Source organism: Hyperolius riggenbachi, chromosome 7, assembly GCF_040937935.1.
Source record: "Hyperolius riggenbachi isolate aHypRig1 chromosome 7, aHypRig1.pri, whole genome shotgun sequence".
NCBI classification, from domain to species: domain Eukaryota; kingdom Metazoa; phylum Chordata; class Amphibia; order Anura; family Hyperoliidae; genus Hyperolius; species Hyperolius riggenbachi.
In genome coordinates, this window is record NC_090652.1 from 131,708,610 (window position 1) to 131,727,626 (window position 19,017).

The 19,017-nt window shown below is 45.5% G+C and overlaps 1 protein-coding gene across 9 annotated transcripts in view; it reads left to right on the forward strand.

Annotated features, from left to right (window-relative positions):
• RBFOX1 (RNA binding fox-1 homolog 1) overlaps positions 1–19,017 on the forward strand; it is a 967,082-nt gene that overhangs the window by 936,282 nt on the left and 11,783 nt on the right. For all 9 annotated transcript variants that reach the window (XM_068244641.1, XM_068244644.1, XM_068244642.1 and 6 more), the window contains one exon: positions 15,371–15,446. In XM_068244641.1, coding sequence (XP_068100742.1) covers positions 15,371–15,446 — 76 coding nt within the window. The remainder of the gene's footprint in view (positions 1–15,370; positions 15,447–19,017) is intronic.

The window sequence follows — 19,017 nt, forward strand, 5'->3', positions numbered from 1 at the left end:
ACACATGCCAGTTTTTCACTGGACCTTATTTCAACTTAAAATAGTTCAGGTGCAGAGAAGGTGGCAGGGTTTATGGATTATATCTTTTTGTTGTGTTTTTTTTTTTTTTTGCATGAAAGCATTTTAACTTGCATGTGTGGATGCAAAAACAATCTGTGTATACATGCAATGGTGCAGTATATAACACTGCATCCAGTAATTCCCACAGTGCATGACATATTTTTCCCACCGCCTTCAATGCCAATAAAAACAAGTTTAGCACTCATAGGTGCTGTCAGAAGCCATATTTTAGTCCATTCATGACACAACTAATGGGCTATTGTGTTAAAATACAACTAAAATAGAATGTGAAAATTACTTTTCTTAAGATTGCTGATACAAACACCAGCTTTGCTTTTGTTGTTAAAACGCTAATGATTTTCCAAGAATTGCGTATAACCTTCCAAGACCTTTAATGTCACTGTCAAACACAGGAGATTGTTTTAAAATCAACTTTAAAAAATAGCTTTGTATTTGGAGAATAAACTGACCCTTTTCTATTTGCTCTGTGAAAATTGCAAATATTAATCAAAACAACCACCCAATTTCAGAAGGCAAAGGTCACCTTGAGCTATAGCAATATTTTGTTTTACTTTTGCAAAGTACTGTTTCACCCACTTTTGATAGATCAGAGGTTACAAGACGTGGCTAAGGGTTAAGTGGTAAATACGACCTGCTGTTTTTATAGATAAGGTGATGATCCAGTAGTGAATACTGGAGGATTTCTTAATGGAACTTAACTGTTGTCTTAAAGCTATGTGATATCCTTGTCATATCCTTTCTAATTATTTGTGTGAATTAGGTTATAATCATTGATTATTTTATAAGAATAAAATATATATTAAATATTAGGAATTTCATAACGTTGGGTACACATTTTGTTCCTCAAAATATGCAACCCTTTGGAATTGTTGGTCATTTCAGTTGCTGCCAATTTTGTTGTTAGGAATAAAGAACATTTACTACACTGATTTTTATTTTATGGAAATATGCTTTTAAGCTCAGTGTTTAATAAGCACTTGGCAAAGTGCCCTAATATGTCCTATTGAGAATGACGGGTTAATGGTGAAATGGAAGAACATTTATTTAATTGGATCTCTGCCAAGTACAGTATCTTGGCTGACATTTATCAATGTCCTGAGTAAGATTACTGTTGTACTACAGTACACAGCAGACTGTGATTAGTTCTCTTTGCTTATTTAGAACTTTGGCCCAAGTTCAAAATTCAAAGATTTATCGTCCAAGGTAAAACATCTGGTCTATATGCTGTAACAGAAATCATTTGGGGCTCTCTTCAAAGTTTATGCCTGCTGATTTATGGCACAAAAAATACAGGTAGGCATAAATTAACACAAGCTAAGAGTATGTATGTATGTAGCAAGTAGAAAGAAATGAGGAATTGAAGAATTACACACACACACACACACACACACACACACACACACACACACACACACACACACACACACACACACACACACACACACACACACACACACACACACACACACACACACACACACACACACACACACACACACACACACACACACACATATATATATATATATATATATATATATATATATATATATACAGTACCTGGGAATGCACTTTTTGAGCTCGCCTGGTAGTACTTCTATTCTATAGCTTTATATAGCAGAGTCCACAGTATCTGGCACCAGCGGGGATCACTTGATGCCGGATACATGTGCTTGCCGGTTGCTTGAGCTACCGGGATTAAAAAGCACAAACCTCCACCCGCTAAATACTTACTGAGCCTTAGTGCATTTTGAGCAGTGTTGTCGTTGTCTTGTTGAAAGATCCAGCCCCGGTGCAGCTTCAGCTTTGTCACTGATTCCTGGACATTGGTCACCAGAATCTGCTGATACTGAGTGGAATCCATGTGTCCCTCAACTTTGACAAGATTCCCAGTCCCTGCACTGGCCACACAACCCCACAGCATGATTGAATCACCACCATATTTTACTGTAGGTAGCAGGTGTTTTTCTTGGAATGCTGTGCTCTTTTTCCTCCATGCATAATGCCCCTTGTTATGCCCAAATAACTAAATTTTAGTGTCATTAGTCCACAGCACCTTATTCCAAAATAAAGCTGGCTTGTCCAAATGTGCTTTAGCATACCTTGAGTGACTCTGTTTGTGCTATGGGTGTAGAAAAGGCTTCCTCTGCATCACTCTCGCATATAGCATCTCCTTGTGTAAAGTGTGCCGACTGGTTGAACGATGCACAGTGACTCCATCTGCAGCAAGATGATGTTGTAGGTCTTTGGTGGTGGTCTGTGGGTTGACTCTGACTGTTCTCACCATCCGTCATTTCCTTAACTTGAACTGACCCTGGGGTCTTTCATTTCGTCAATATGTTCCTAACTGTGGAAATAGACAGCTGAAATAGCTTTCTGTATCCTTCCCCTAAACCATGATGGTGAACAATCTTTGTCTTCAGGTCGTTTGAGAGTTGTTTTGAGACCACCATATTGCTTCTCTTCAGAGAAGATTAAAAGAGGAGGGAAACTTTACAGGGAGACTTAGTGTAAGTTGCATGACATGTTCCAGATACAATTTATAAGGCATGATGTCACTGCTGGTACTTTCACTGTGACTGACCAGATTAGTGGTGTCCTCAAAAGGACACTTCAGTCTGTAGGTGTTGCATATGAGCACCCATTGCCTCAGGTAGAAATATCCCATCTCTCCAGAGACTGTCCTACTAGGCAATGTACACAGGTACTTATTAACTGTACGTTGCTGCTGGAACAGCTGATCCAACATTAAGTAATATTGAATGTCATCTGGTAGGGCATCTCACAGGCATTTTGTATTGCATCTGAGTCTTGGCAAGGCGAGCCATGGCCTTGTTGGACCTTTGGAAAAGTCCATCCACTTTCCTGGCCTGCTTCAGGACATCCTGGGAACCGGGGTACTTGTCCATAAAATGCATGTGCCATGCAAGGCACATGAATCCATTGCAGTGCAGACACCAGATTGGTAGCTTTCAAACAGTGAGGTTGTGTGGGGTCAGCCACTAATCGGCCTGTGCCTGCAGAGCAGACAGAAGTGCCAGTCCAATGTGGCTTTTTGCTTCCAGGCATAACAGCTTGGGGGCCACAGTGGAAGAGGAGGGCAAAGCGGAAGAGGAGGACTCAGCCAAGGAAGAGACTGCAGAAGAAGGATGAGGAGTAGGACAAGAAGTGGCTGGCCTGCCAGCAAGATGTGGCGGTGGCACCGACTCCACTCGACAGCAACAGTCCTTCTTTCCCCACCATCACTACAATGTTTACCCCATGAGCAGTGAAAGCTATGTACCTTATCTGCCCATGTTTTGAAGACCAGACGTCTGTGGTCAAAGGGACCTTTGCCTAGTGATTTGCAAACATTAAATTTTCAGTTCGCGAACGCAAGGGTGAATTTTACACAAAAGTTTGCAAACAGGCGAATCTGGTGACCTGCCATAGACTTCAATAGGCAGGTGAATTTTAAAATCTATAGGGACTGTTTCTGCCCACAAAAGTGATGGAAAAGTTGCTTCAAGGGGCCTAACACCTGGACTGGGGCATGCCGGAGGGGGATCCATGGCAAAAGTCCCACCAAAAATTACTGAGTTGATTCAGAGTCATGTTTTAATCTCTAAAGGCAGAAATCATAGCACCTTCCTAAATTTGTGAAATTAAGTGCTCTAAAATGTCCGACGTGCATACACAGCGATAAGGTAGTGTAAGGGTTATGTCTGGTTCACACTGACAGATGAAACAATGCATTTAACACAATGCAAACAATTGCAAAGAGCTTTGATTAAGGAACCATTCAGTGCTCTGATATGCGTCAGCTTTTACCTGCGTGTTTGATGTTCTAAATACAAACTTTAACCTGCCAATTGGTGTAATGGGACATCCTTCCTGGAATCTTGCAAAGAGCTTTAGTGATAATGCCAGGTGAGCAAATCATTGTTTTTACTAGTTGACACCTCCAGGACATAAATGTTAGTCCTCTTGGCAGCAGTCTTCGAGTAGTGGTGTGTAGTGGCCACTGTGCTTGAGCGCACATTCACGGGAGTGCAGGCGATTGCTGTTTTCCAGTCCCTTTGGTCTGGCTAAGGTAGTTAAATGACAGTTAAGTGACCAAAAAACATTGATTCTGCATTGAGGCCTTATACAGGGGGCAGTATGGATACAAGAAGCCAGTAGTGGTGGAGGATCATTGGGTTATGGTCAGTGCACTACTAGGACCAGCAGACCTGTCTCCAACAGTTAACATGTGCACAAGACACACAAGATTGGAATATAACAATAGCAAGCAAAAGAAAAACAACCCCCAGAAGAGTTAACTACTGCAGCACTAAGCAATGACTGCACCTGTCTGCAACTGCTAAAGTGCACTGTATGGACACACTGAACATCAATATCACAAGATCAACACACAGCCTTTAGAAGGGCTCTGGGGTTATATAGATAGTATATTGGTATTGTAGCAGCAAGAAACTCCACTGGGGACACAGAACACAGGTCTAACTAACGATTTCCCTATCTACAGCAAACTCTTCCTGATCTGCCTAGCACAGAAGCCAAACACAGACTGCAAAATGTCTGTTGTGCTGGCTTTCTGATAGTTGGGGGAAGAGGGGGGGGGGGGGCGGTCCAGGTGGAAGGGATAGCTGGTTAACTGCCATATGTCTGCTGACTCTGGGGTGAGGAGTCAAAATTTGGCTCCATTATAACGTATAGGGGGTGGGGCGGACATGCCATGTGTTCACCTGAGGGGGGCGGACGAGAACACCCCTTATTTGATACAAATTATTTGCCAGCAGAACAGTTTGGGCCACCTCTACCTTTGCCCTTACACTTTGTGCCAGAGATTGGTTGACCTGCAGTAGCCGTGTAGCACATGCCATTACAAGTCTTGGATGCGCGTTTCTGAAAAAGATCTTCTTCCTAGTGCCTTTCATTGCGATGCAGCAATGCCAATTTTTTTAAATGCCTCAGATTCTACCAGCTGGTATGATAAAAGCTGATGGGCTAGCAGATCTGGCAAGCCAGCCGTCAGACTTTTGGGCAAGGGAATGTTAACTGTATGGCAATGATCATGAATTGGGCTGACTGGAAGCCAGAGTGGAGGACAGCTGGGAATGAGGGATAGAGGGAGGGGAGGAGGATGTAGGTGGAACACAAAGAGGCTGGCTTGGGCTTTGAGTGCTTCTTGCCTTAAGGGCTTCATGCCACAGGGCCTGTGATGGGACTCCAGGTGCCTATTCAGCATAGTTGTTCCTACATGCATGCTGGTCTTCCCATGACTACATTTTTTCTTGACACAAGAGGCAGATGGCATTGGTTGTGTCAGCAGCAGACACACAGGTATATTCCCACACTAAAGATCCTTGTTGAGCAGGTCTAGTACTGCTAGTTGTCTGGCTGACCCCAGGTGACATCACAACCTGCTGTTTGTCTCCTGTCTCCTGTGACCTCACCCTGCATCCTACCCTTTCCTTCCTCTCTGAGGCTCCTCTCTTGTGTGCATTCATGAGACATTCATCACCATATCATTCATCATAGCCTCATAATCGGTTCCAAGCTCACAGTAGGCTTTAACAGTAGGGACATTACACCTTACGGTGACCTGGGGACTGTCGTCTAAGTGTCTGCTTTCCCCCTCTCCCTCATCCAATAGCAAGACTGCTTGTGCATCAGTCTGGTCTGTCAACGCCTGGGAAAATAGCTCCTCTGTGCAATCCAATTAATCTGGTGGAGTTGTGGTGGTGGAGGTGGTGTTGTGGTTCACTACAGCAAAGGAGGATAATGAGGGTGCAGGAACATTGCTAGCTCAAGGTAGAGGAGGTGAAATGCTGTGTGAGTCAGTCAACCACCTCTTCTGCATTCTTGGAAGTAATGGCTTTCTTCTGCAGAAGATCAAATATGCCACTGCCATGGGGTGACACACCACCATGTCCCCAAGAACCTCTGCACTTGGGCCTGTCTCTGCCTCTCATGTTTGTTGTAGTGAGTGACCGGCCATGGAGTATTGCCAGAAATGTCTGTGACACTTCACCGACACACTGACTGTTAGGTGACAGACAGGTGTGTTGGTGTAACATTGTAGGCCGCTAATCACTCAGGAACACAAATGTCTGACCGTGATGCTGTATATATGTATATATATCGACACACACAGTACACAGTATATATATATCGACACACTGACTGACTGATAGTAAACTCACAGTAAGGGTAGGTGATATGGGTGTTTCTGTGTGTGGGTTATTGACAATCGTACACTTATGCACAGTGACAGAAGGCTAGAATGGTGATGCAGCCAGCCACACACTAAGCTGTATATAGGTGTTGTGTTGCTACAACACACACCACACCACAACGCAACAACAGTACAGCAGGGTCAATTAGTGTTGGGCGAACATCTAGATGTTCGGGTTCGGGCCGAACAGGCCGAACATGGCCGCGATGTTCGGGTGTTCGACCCGAACTCCGAACATAATGGAAGTCAATGGGGACCCGAACTTTTGTGGTTTGTAAAGCCTCCTTACATGCTACATACCCCAAATTTACAGGGTATGTGCACCTTGGGAGTGGGTACAAGAGGAAAAAAAATTAGCAAAAAGAGCTTATAGTTTTTGAGAAAATCGATTTTAAAGTTTCAAAGGGAAAACTGTCTTTTAAATGCGGGAAATGTCTGTTTTCTTTGCACAGGTAACATGTTTTTTGTCGGCATGCAGTCATAAATGTAATACATATAAGAGGTTCCAGGAAAAGGGACCGGTAACGCTAACCCAGCAGCAGCAGACGTGATGGAACAGGAGCAGGCGCAGGAGGAGAAGGCCACGCTTTGTAAGACACAACAACCCAGGCCTTGCATGAGGGCAAGAAGCGTGCGGATAGCATGCTTTGTACCGCCATGCAGTCATAAATGTAATAAAGATAAGTGGTTCAATAAACAGGGACCACGCGGCAACGCTAACCCAGCAGCAGCAGACGTGATGGAACAGGAGGAGGCGCAGGAGGAGAAGGCCACGCTTTGTGAGACACAACAACCCAGGCCTTGCATGAGGGCAAGAAGCGTGCGGATAGCATGCTTTGTACCGCCATGCAGTCATAAATGTAATAAAGATAAGTGGTTCAATAAGCAGGGACCACGCGGCAACGCTAACCCAGCAGCAGCAGACGTGATGGAACAGGAGGAGGCGCAGGAGGAGAAGGCCACGCTTTGTGAGACACAACAACCCAGGCCTTGCATGAGGGCAAGAAGCGTGCGGATAGCATGCTTTGTACCGCCATGCAGTCATAAATGTAATAAAGATAAGTGGTTCAATAAACAGGGACCACGCGGCAACGCTAACCCAGCAGCAGCAGACGTGATGGAACAGGAGGAGGCGCAGGAGGAGAAGGCCACGCTTTGTGAGACACAACAACCCAGGCCTTGCATGAGGGCAAGAAGCGTGCGGATAGCATGCTTTGTACTGCCATGCAGTCATAAATGTAATAAAGATAAGTGGTTCAATAAACAGGGACCACGCGGCAACGCTAACCCAGCAGCAGCAGACGTGATGGAACAGGAGCAGGCGCAGGAGGAGAAGGCCACGCTTTGTAAGACACAACAACCCAGGCCTTGCATGAGGGCAAGAAGCGTGCGGATAGCATGCTTTGTACCGCCATGCAGTCATAAATGTAATAAAGATAAGTGGTTCAATAAACAGGGACCACGCGGCAACGCTAACCCAGCAGCAGCAGACGTGATGGAACAGGAGCAGGCGCAGGAGGAGAAGGCCACGCTTTGTAAGACACAACAACCCAGGCCTTGCATGAGGGCAAGAAGCGTGCGGATAGCATGCTTTGTACCGCCATGCAGTCATAAATGTAATAAAGATAAGTGGTTCAATAAACAGGGACCACGCGGCAACGCTAACCCAGCAGCAGCAGACGTGATGGAACAGGAGGAGGCGCAGGAGGAGAAGGCCACGCTTTGTAAGACACAACAACCCAGGCCTTGCATGAGGGCAAGAAGCGTGCGGATATAGCAGCAATGCTTTTTGCCGCCATGCAGTCATAAATGTAATACAGATGAGAGGTTCAATAAACAGGGACCGGAAACGCTACACCATCCCAGATGTTCATTGGTCATGTTACTTGGTTGGGGTCCTGGAGTGTTGCGTAGTCATTTCCAATCCAGGATTGATTCATTTTAATTTGAGTCAGACGGTCTGCATTTTCTGTGGAGAGGCGGATACGCCGATCTGTGACGATGCCTCCGGCAGCACTGAAACAGCGTTCCGACATAACGCTGGCTGCCGGGCAAGCCAGCACCTCTATTGCGTACATTGCCAGTTCGTGCCAGGTGTCTAGCTTCGATACCCAATAGTTGAAGGGTGCAGATGGATTGTTCGACACAGCTACGTCATCTGACATGTAGTCCTTGACCATCTTCTCCAGGCGATTGGTGTTGGAGGTGGATCTGCACGCTTGCTGTTCAGTGGGCTGCTGCTGCATGGGTGTCAGAAAATGTTCCCACTCCAAGGACACTGCCGATACCATTCCCTTTTGGGTACTAGCTGCGGCTTGCGTTGTTTGCTGCCCTCCTGGTCGTCCTGGGTTTGCGGAAGTCAGTCTGTCTGCGTACAACTGGCTAGAGGAGGGGGAGGATGTCAATCTCCTCTCTAAAGTCTCCACAAGGGCCTGCTGGTATTCTTCCATTTTGACCTGTCTGACTCTTTCTTCAAGCAGTTTTGGAACATTGTGTTTGTACCGTGGATCCAGAAGGGTATAAACCCAGTAATTGGTGTTGTCCAGAATGCGCACAATGCGTGGGTCACGTTCAATGCAGTCTAGCATGAATTGAGCCATGTGTGCCAGAGTCCTACCAGAATCCTCATCATCCTCTTGTGAGCGTTGTGATAGTTGTTGTGATGCATCATAGTCATCACCTTCCTCCTGGTCTGCTTCTGCTGACCATTCGCGTTGAATTGTGGAAGTCCAACGTGCACCGCTCTGGCCCTCGTCAGTGGTGGCATGAAATTCCTGCTCCAACTCCAGCTGTTCCTCCTCCTCTTCTTCGTCATAGCTGCTGGGGCCAGCGTTCCCTGAGGCGGATGGCCTGATGTTGGTACCATCACGCTGATCGTTTTCTCCTTCAGATTCCCCCAGTTGCATCATGACAGCTGTTTCCTTGATTTTTAACATCGACCTCTTCAGTAAACACAGCAGTGGTATGGTAATGCTGACTGAAGAGTTGTCACTGCTCACAAGCAACGTGGATTGCTCAAAATTTTGGAGGACTTGGCAGAGGTCCAACATGTTGGCCCAATCGGATCCACAGAAGCTTGGCAGCTGGCCGGATGCGCCTCGGTACTGCGCCGTCATGTACTGGACCACTGCACTCTTCTGCTCGCAAAAGCGGGCTAGCATGTGCAGCGTAGAATTCCAGCGCGTAGGGACATCACACAGCAAGCGATGGTGGGGGAGATTGAAGCGCTCCTGCATCTTGTGCCCCCGAAGCAGTACTGGAATTTCTACAATGTTTGGCCACTCGACGCACCTTCAACAGAAGATCGGCCACGCCTGGGTATGTCCTCAGAAACCGCTGAACTACTAGGTTCATCACGTGCGCCAGGCAAGGGATGTGTGTCAGCTTAGCCAACCTTAAAGCGCGAATGAGATTACTCCCATTATCACACACAACCATGCCCGGTTTCAGGTCCAGCGGTGCCAGCCACAAATCCGTCTGTTCCTTTATTCCCCTCCAAATTTCCTCCCCTGTGTGCTGCTTATCCCCAAGGCAGATCAGCTTCAGCAACGCTTGCTGACGCATGCCAACAGCTGTGCTGCACTGCTTCCACGATCCTACTGCTGCTGGGTTAGCGTTTCCGGATGAGGTACCGCTTTGAGATGCGTTGGAGGAGAAGGAGTCAGAGAGGTAGCTGCTGCTGTTGTTATCCAGTGGGAGGGACGGCGGTGCAGCTGTTTGCGGCGTGGGCAACACCCGCGCCGTAGCAGGTGAGGAATCGCTGCCAGGCTCCACAAGGTTCACCCAGTGCGCGGTAAGGGAGATGTATCGACCCTGGCCGAACGCACTCGTCCAGGTGTCAGTGGTGAGGTGAACCTTGCAGGCAACGGCATTCTTCAAGCTTCGGGTTATTTTGCTGACCACGTGCTCATGCAACTCAGGCACTGCAGAGCGCGCAAAGTGGTAGCGGCTGGGAACCACGTAACGTGGGATGGCCACTGACATCATGCCCTTGAAGCTGTTTGTCTCCACCACTCGATATGGCAGCATTTCGCAGGCCAGAAGCTTGGCTATGCTGGCTGTTACTGCCACAGCCCGGGGATCATTTGCTGGCAATTTCCTCTTGCGCTCAAACATCTCCGACACAGACAACTGAACTGTAGCGCTGCACACGGAAGGGCTGTTGGTTGTTGTGTTTGATGAACACTGGGAGACCTCAAGAGCACTACTCCGGAAAGTGACAGTGTCAGCGTCGTCTGATGTTTGTGAATGTTGTGAACCACGCAATGGCTGGGCTACTGCTGCTGCTGAGGCGGGTCTGGTGGTGAGTCTGGTGAACCCAAGGGAGGCAGTGTTGTTGCTGGTACCCTGTCCTGACGCGTTTGCCCACAGAGTGGGATGTTTGGATAGCATGTGACGGCTCATGATGGTGGTGGAGAGGTTGTTAATACTTTTCCCCCTGCTCAGGCGGGTCTTGCACACCTTGCAAATCGCCATGGTAACATCCTCAGTGCAGTCTTCAAAGAAAGCCCAGACTTTGGAGCACCTGCCTCCTTGCTGGCGATTTCTGTTTGCTCCTCTTTTGCCTCTCACTTGAACTTCCACGCTTGTGGTGCCTGAAATTGCGCGCCGCCTACCTTGTGGCACAGGGCGAACTCGTGCAGCAGTGGGTTCTTCAACAGACTCATCTGTGCTGCTGCTACGACGGCGATGTTCTTGTTCACAAACAAAATCTGGGTCTCTGTCCACATTGTCCATACCCTCCTCTTCCATCTCCTCAAACTCGTCATATGTCATTGTGGGGGGCCGCCGCCGTGGAGTAGAGCTCCCCACAACAACCTCTGCGCAGCACACTCCAACGTCGTCTTTCAGATCTTGTCGGCCGACCTCCTGCAATTGCAACCCCTCCTGCCCAACTTGCTCTGGGATTTGGGTTTCCGAGTCCTCCTCGGACTCGCCTTGTATTTCAGTGCGCGGTGCATTTCCCACAGTTAACGGTTGTGAATCCAGGCACAACATTTCTGGCTGTTCCTCCATTGACCTTTGAAAGGTGGAAGTTTGTTGGGCTGGGAATAGCTCCTGCGAATCCCCCATTGTGTCCTGAGGTAATTCATCGGACTGGTTATCTGGCAGTTGTGTGCGTGGTGTCGCTGCCGGTTGTGTCAGCTTTGTGCCCACTGGCTCCTTGTAACTGGCTGAGGACTCGGACCTCGTGCGTGATGTGCTGGTGCTGCTTAACCCACTGCTGGACGCTTGAGAGGTCATCCAAGTAATTATCTGGTCCTGTTCTTTTGGATTTGTGAGGGTTGTTGTCCTGGACAACATGGGCGGTATTGAGTGGGTTTTCTTGGGTGCTCCCCTGTGGCCTGTACGTGAACCGTCAGGGGAAACACCTCTTCCCTTGCCCCTCCCTCTTTCACCGGATTTCTTCCTCATTTCACTTATCCTTACAGTACACGCTGACTGGCAGCAGTACAGTGGCAGTACAGAAATGCTATACAGTACCACTATTCCCAGCAGCGACACAGAGCACAATGCTATACAGTGACGGGTGAGCGGTGTACCACTATTCCCAGCAGCGACACAGAGCACAATGCTATACAGTGGCGGGTGAGCGGTGTACTACTATTCCCAGCAGACACAGAACAGTAAACAGAATGCTATATAGTGTGGCTGAGCGAGCGGTGTACCACTATTCCCAGCAGACACAGAACAGTAAACAGAATGCTATATAGTGTGGCTGAGCGAGCGGTGTACCACTATTCCCAGCAGACACAGAACAGTAAACAGAATGCTATATAATGTGGCTGAGCGAGGTACACAGAGTGGCAGTAAACAGAATGCTATATAGTGTGGCTGAGCGAGCGGTGTACTACTATTCCCAGCAGACACAGAACAGTAAACAGAATGCTATATAGTGTGGCTGAGCGAGCGGTGTACTACTATTCCCAGCAGACACAGAACAGTAAACAGAATGCTATATAGTGTGGCTGAGCGAGCGGTGTACCACTATTCCCAGCAGACACAGAACAGTAAACAGAATGCTATATAATGTGGCTGAGCGAGGTACACAGAGTGGCAGTAAACAGAATGCTATATAGTGTGGCTGAGCGAGCGGTGTACTACTATTCCCAGCAGACACAGAACAGTAAACAGAATGCTATATAGTGTGGCTGAGCGAGCGGTGTACTACTATTCCCAGCAGACACAGAACAGTAAACAGAATGCTATATAGTGTGGCTGAGCGAGCGGTGTACTACTATTCCCAGCAGACACAGAACAGTAAACAGAATGCTATATAGTGTGGCTGAGCGAGCGGTGTACCACTATTCCCAGCAGACACAGAACAGTAAACAGAATGCTATATAATATGGCTGAGCGAGGTACACAGAGTGGCAGTAAACAGAATGCTATATAGTGTGGCTGAGCGAGCGGTGTACTACTATTCCCAGCAGACACAGAACAGTAAACAGAATGCTATATAGTGTGGCTGAGTGAGCGGTGTACTACTATTCCCAGCAGACACAGAACAGTAAACAGAATGCTATATAGTGTGGCTGAGCGAGCGGTGTACTACTATTCCCAGCAGACACAGAACAGTAAACAGAATGCTATATAGTGTGGCTGAGCGAGCGGTGTACCACTATTCCCAGCAGACACAGAACAGTAAACAGAATGCTATATAATGTGGCTGAGCGAGGTACACAGAGTGGCAGTAAACAGAATGCTATATAGTGTGGCTGAGCGAGCGGTGTACTACTATTCCCAGCAGACACAGAACAGTAAACAGAATGCTATATAGTGTGGCTGAGCGAGCGGTGTACCACTATTCCCAGCAGACACAGAACAGTAAACAGAATGCTATATAGTGTGGCTGAGCGAGCGGTGTACCACTATTCCCAGCAGACACAGAACAGTAAACAGAATGCTATATAATGTGGCTGAGCGAGGTACACAGAGTCGCAGTAAACAGAATGCTATATAGTGTGGCTGAGCGAGCGGTGTACTACTATTCCCAGCAGCGACACAATGACAGGGGGGACCCTGGCTAGCGTGGCTGGAGCGCGAACTACCCTGCCTGCCTACCCAAAGCTAAACCCACAGACAAATGGCGGAGATATGACGTGGTTCGGGTATTTATTTACCCGAACCACGTGACAGTTCGGCCAATCAGAGCGCGTTCGGGTCCGAACCACGTGACCCGTTCGGCCAATCACAGCGCTAGCCGAACGTTCGGGGAACGTTCGGCCATGCGCTCTTAGTTCGGCCATGTGGCCGAACGGTTTGGCCGAACACCATCAGGTGTTCGGCCGAACTCGAACATCACCCGAACAGGGTGATGTTCTGCAGAACCCGAACAGTGGAGAACACTGTTCGCCCAACACTAGGGTCAATATCAGTGCACAGAATAACTTTTTTTTTGGTCAGGATGAGTCCTCAAAAGGACTATTGGGGGGTCCCTAGCTGGTGAACTGCAAGAAGTAGAGTACCTAGAAAGCAGCTACACAGCACAATATAACTAATACACACAACTCAACGGGCTGATTCACTATAACAAATAGCATGCATTACCACAGTTAACATGCCTTATCAGTGTTAACATGCCTTATCAGAGTAGCATAGCGAGTGCTACAAACTTATGCCTTGGCAATGGCAAGAGCTCAACCCTTTCTGCCCTGAGCCCCTGCAGGTCCAATCACTTTAAAGGACAGTATCCCCACACTTTGATTGGCCCAATAGGCTGCCTATCATTTCACAGGAAACTTGACAGGCAGTCTATTGGGCTAATCCAAGTGCAGGGATAATGTCCTTTAAAATGATTGGAACTGCTTGGGCTCAGGGCAGGATGAGTGGAGCTTTCATCATTGCCAGTTAGCAAGTGTACGTTTCTAGTGCTCGCTATGCTACTCTGATAAGGCACGCTAACTATGATAAGGCATGTTAACTATGATAAGGCATGATATCTCTGATAAGGCACACTATTTGTTAAAGTGAATCAACCCCAATGTCCCAAATACAACCCTATTTACTTTGTGGTGAGGATGCGTCCTCAAAAGGACTATTGGGGGTCCCTAGCTGGTGCACTACAAGTAGCAGCTACACAGCACAGTATCACAATACAGCCTATCTAACACTGTCCCTGTATTTGCAGCACCAGCTCCTCTCCCTACTCTGACTACAGGCATAGTGAAAATGGCCACCAAAATCATGCCTTTCATAGGGGGGAGTGGCCCGTTTGGTGATCCTGTCTGATTGACCATCCTGTTCCATGTGAGTTCAGGCTGAAGGGTAAAAATACAGCTTATAAGGCCATATAGTTTACAGGAACTGCATACATTTTTCGGGAATTTTTTGCCTGGTAAACAACTCTGTATGTTTCTGTGTTTCTCTTAAAAAAAACATTGTAATGCAGATAGCAATGGATAAAGATGGGTGATATTGTACAGTTAATAAGCCTTTTGAATGCAGAAACTGAAATGTCAACACTGAACCTACACTATCCAACACTATCCACTGTGTGTGTGTGTGTGTGTGTGTGTGTGTGTGTGTGTGTGCGTGCGTGCGTGCGTGCGTGCGTGCGTGCGTGCGTGTGCGTGTGGGCGTGTGTGTGTGTGTGTATTGTACTGCAGTATTGTCCAACTAGGTTTCACCTTCAGCAAAATTGATCCTTACGTTATTCTTTTTAATATGAGTCTGACTTGCCTGGTGTAGAGAATTACAACTGCACTTCTTTGTCATTGCTTTGTCATTGCCACTCAGTTTGGCTCGGTGAGAGCCGAATGACTGCTCTCGCCGATGCCGCTAAACTCCGAGGCGGCTTTAAAAACTATTCCCCCTCCGAATTGTCGCAACTCGGAGGGAGATGTAATTCGGGTTCTGGCAGCCGCCAGAGCCCCAAATTACCACTACGCGCATTGCTGCTATGGGGCGCCCAGTTTCAGCGCTCGGCTCTGAGAGCCGCACACCGAAATAAGCTTATCCGCTATCAAACATGTTGATGACTTTGGATTTTTTGTGATGTTTAACTAAACTTTTTATTTAAAACAAAATCGTAAATGCTATTTCGCTTTTATATTTGTCTGTTAATAGTTACGGACGAGTTTATGCTGCCGACCCCTACCACCACACACTTGCTCCAGCAGCCACCTACAGCGTTGGTACCGTGGTAAGTATTTTTTCTTTTAAGACCAATTTTTTGCTATAAATTATATACAAATGTTTGCATTTATTAAATCTATATTTGAGCATGTACAACTTACAAACTTGATAATTCTGGAAACAACTACTCTAACCTTGCAATACAGAGTTCAGCACACATCCACTACACGTCCATACACTAAAAGTCCAACTGACACCCTTGTTTCACAATAAAAGGCCTTACATATCCAATATTCTTTTTAATATTTGCTAACAAAGTCCATTTCGCTTAAATCTAAATGGTGTAATAAGTGTATCCTTATTCCAGGTTTACATACGTTTTTCTACCACCAAATAGCACCCTGCAGGAAACAGACTCACCAGATTTCTATGACCACTGTTAGACTGGTCAAACTTCGCATATATCCAGGAAACCTTGGAGCCTCAGGATCCTAGTCCCAAATCAGCATAAAGAGATTCCACAATGCCATATACCTCAAATTAAAAACTTTTCATAGCGTGATTCTATTAAAATCATCAATCCTTTATTTAAAAAGACACATTCACATGCTCCTTGGTTCATACATCGCATAGAGTTTGTTCACGGGCTCCCCCCGTAGCCTATGCTGGGCTGCGCTCTACCGTTTCCACCATCAGTGTGTAGCGATGGTGCCCCTGATGAGTAACGAGGCAGTTACAAAACTACTAGGGCAGAGACTGGATACACAGGGAGGTTGCTGGCGGAGGTAGCAAAGGAGGAAAGCTTGTTTGCAATGCTATACACCGATGGTGGAAATGGTGGAGCACAGTCCAGCATAGGCTACGGGCAGAGCCTGTGAAAAAACTCTATGTGATGTACAAACCAGTGAGTGTGTGTTTTTAATAAAGGATTGATGATTTTAATAGAATCACGCTATGAAAAGTTTTTAATTTGAGGTATCTAGCATATGTGGAATCTCTTTATGCTGATTTGGGACTAGGATGCTAAGGTATCAAGCATTCCTGGATATATGCGAAGTTTGACCAGTCTAACAGTGGCCATAGAAATCCGGTGAGTCTGTTTCCTGCAGGGTGCTATTTGGTGGTAGAAAAACAAATGTAAACCTGGAATAAGGATACACTTATTACACTATTTAGTTTTAAGCGGAATGGACTTTTTGAAGTAAATATTAAGAAGCATATTGGATATGTGAGGCCTTTTATTGAGAGACAGGGGGTGTCAGTTGGACTTTTAGTGTATGGACATTTAGTGGATGTGTGCTTAACTCTGTATTGCAAAATTTGTGTGAAAGCTTGCCAAGCTTAAGTATAAGCACACTCTGGTAGGAACTTTTTGGGAGCTGGAGCGTTTTGAAACTTTGAAATAAAAATGACTTAAACCTCTAATAGAAGAACATACAGGTGTATGTAGAGCTCCTGATGCCATACTGATAAGAAAATTACAGACTGGCCAGGAGTCACAGCACAATCAGCATGTTTGTTGCCAGTAGAAAAATAGGCAGGTTAGTTATTTTCTTCGAATAATTGAATAGCCCACTTAGGTGGATTCGTAAAAGTGGTGAACGGCGCCTTAGATACCCTGTAGTGAGAGGGATGTGCCGGCTGTCATATTTTGTTCCATACAAACAATGGCTATTGTCTGTTTTATCTACTTATCTTTTGCCTCCTTTCAGCCACCAATTCAAAACAAAAATGCATATCAGGTGCTCTGACTTAAGGCTGAGTACACTTGGCACCCTTCATATCCTTATCACCACAAAGACACTTAACATTTTTTTTGTTTTCATTGGAATGGCAAGTCAAAGGTTGGCGTTAGGGTTAAAGGACAACTATCAAAGTTAACTAAACTTATAAATGCCACATATACAGTATTTCCAGTAAATTACTAGCACATAGCAATACAAAGGTTTTTTTTTTCATCTTTTCATGTTTTAATGAAAAGAAAATGTATCTAAAAATCCCTCTGCTGTTCTCATATGAACTGTGAGAATATAGGCATGGCAGAAACAAACAGTAAATAATTCCTCTGTGAACAGTGACAGAGAAGTGGAACCTACATGGTATAGCTCTAACCTCTAGCTCAATGCTGACACAAATTGTTTCAAACAGCTGGTAAACAAGGCATTTTTTTCTCACAGGCTGTGATGAGACAACTCTGAAAAGCTTTCTATTGTTGCTGGCTAAAAGCTCTATAGGTATGTGGGGTTTACAGAGGAACAGTTTCTTTGATAGTTGTTCTTTAAGGTTGTTTAAAACTCACTGATTAGTGCAATGATTAACAGCATCACTTTGTGGCCACCAATAGGCGGAGACTGTTGTGATCCTTTTTGAAAATAAGTTTCTGTGTATCTTGGTTCCCACAGAGAACATACCAGTTTAGTATATTTTTTGCAGCACAGTAAAATGCAGCAAACAGATTCAATGCCAGAAATAGAGTCTGCTTCCACTTGCATTTTAAAATGGATCCATTGGCTGACTTTCAGTAAATGGAAATCAAAGTGCCAACCTGCTTTTAAACCAGAGAGTGTAAACATTTCCTATAGAAATCTATGGTGGAAACGCACCCACTTCGGTCTCCAACAGGAGGAGAAAATGGAGCAGAGCTCCGTTTCAAATGGGAATTGAGCCTAAAGCATATTTGGACCCCTCTGCTGATTTATTTTAATGATTTTCTTTTGTCAATTTTTTAAAAAAATGGAGAATGAAGGCAGTGACATGAGTGGGATTGTTATTACCCAGTGTGACCAGTAAAACAGATCTCTATATTCATGTAGTGGGATGCATTAAAATAGTTACATTGGTTTTATAAACATTTAATTGCTTTTTCTCCAGGGAGCAGTGGAGGGAAATAATACACACAACAGTTGACATGTAATTTCACTTCAAATTTTTAATACTACCTTAATATAAAGGTTATAAAATACATCACTAGAGGAGATTTGATATCTTAATTTATGAATTTTTCCAACTAACTGCAATCCAGCAAAGCAAAAAGGATTACAGCAGTCACTTTCTATTAACCCCCAGAGACCCAAATATAGAAAAAAACTTCAAAAAAATGTTTCAACCTTTCACATGTTGTTATAGGAGGCTTGTGATGCCTAAATCAGTATTTTTTTTTTATTTTGACATTTTAGTAACTTTTTGGGAGGATGTTGTAAAATTGCAACGCTGGGCTTGTAGAGTAGCAGAAGTTCAATAGTATCACTCGCACTCTGAACACATGTAAGGAACAATTAAAAGTTATTTTTTACTTTACAGTTTATAAAGACCCACATAAGTTCATGTATATGCACAATAACAACACTATAATAAAGAAAAAATAAATTTTTATTATCAATTTAATACAAAAAATTAGTATCATATAAAAAAAAACACTGGATCCAGACTATGGCCTCGATTCATCAAGTGTTACCGAACACTTTCCGAATGCTCTATCCAGCGTTCGGTAATTTAGCGCAAGCATGTAGCGGAAGTTAGTATTCATGAATGACATCGCATGTCAATATCGTGCGTGCGGTAATTGTGCGGTAAATTTTCCGAAACTAGTATTCAAGAAGCAGAAAGGGGGCATGTCAGGGCGGTAAATTCCAAGTGCA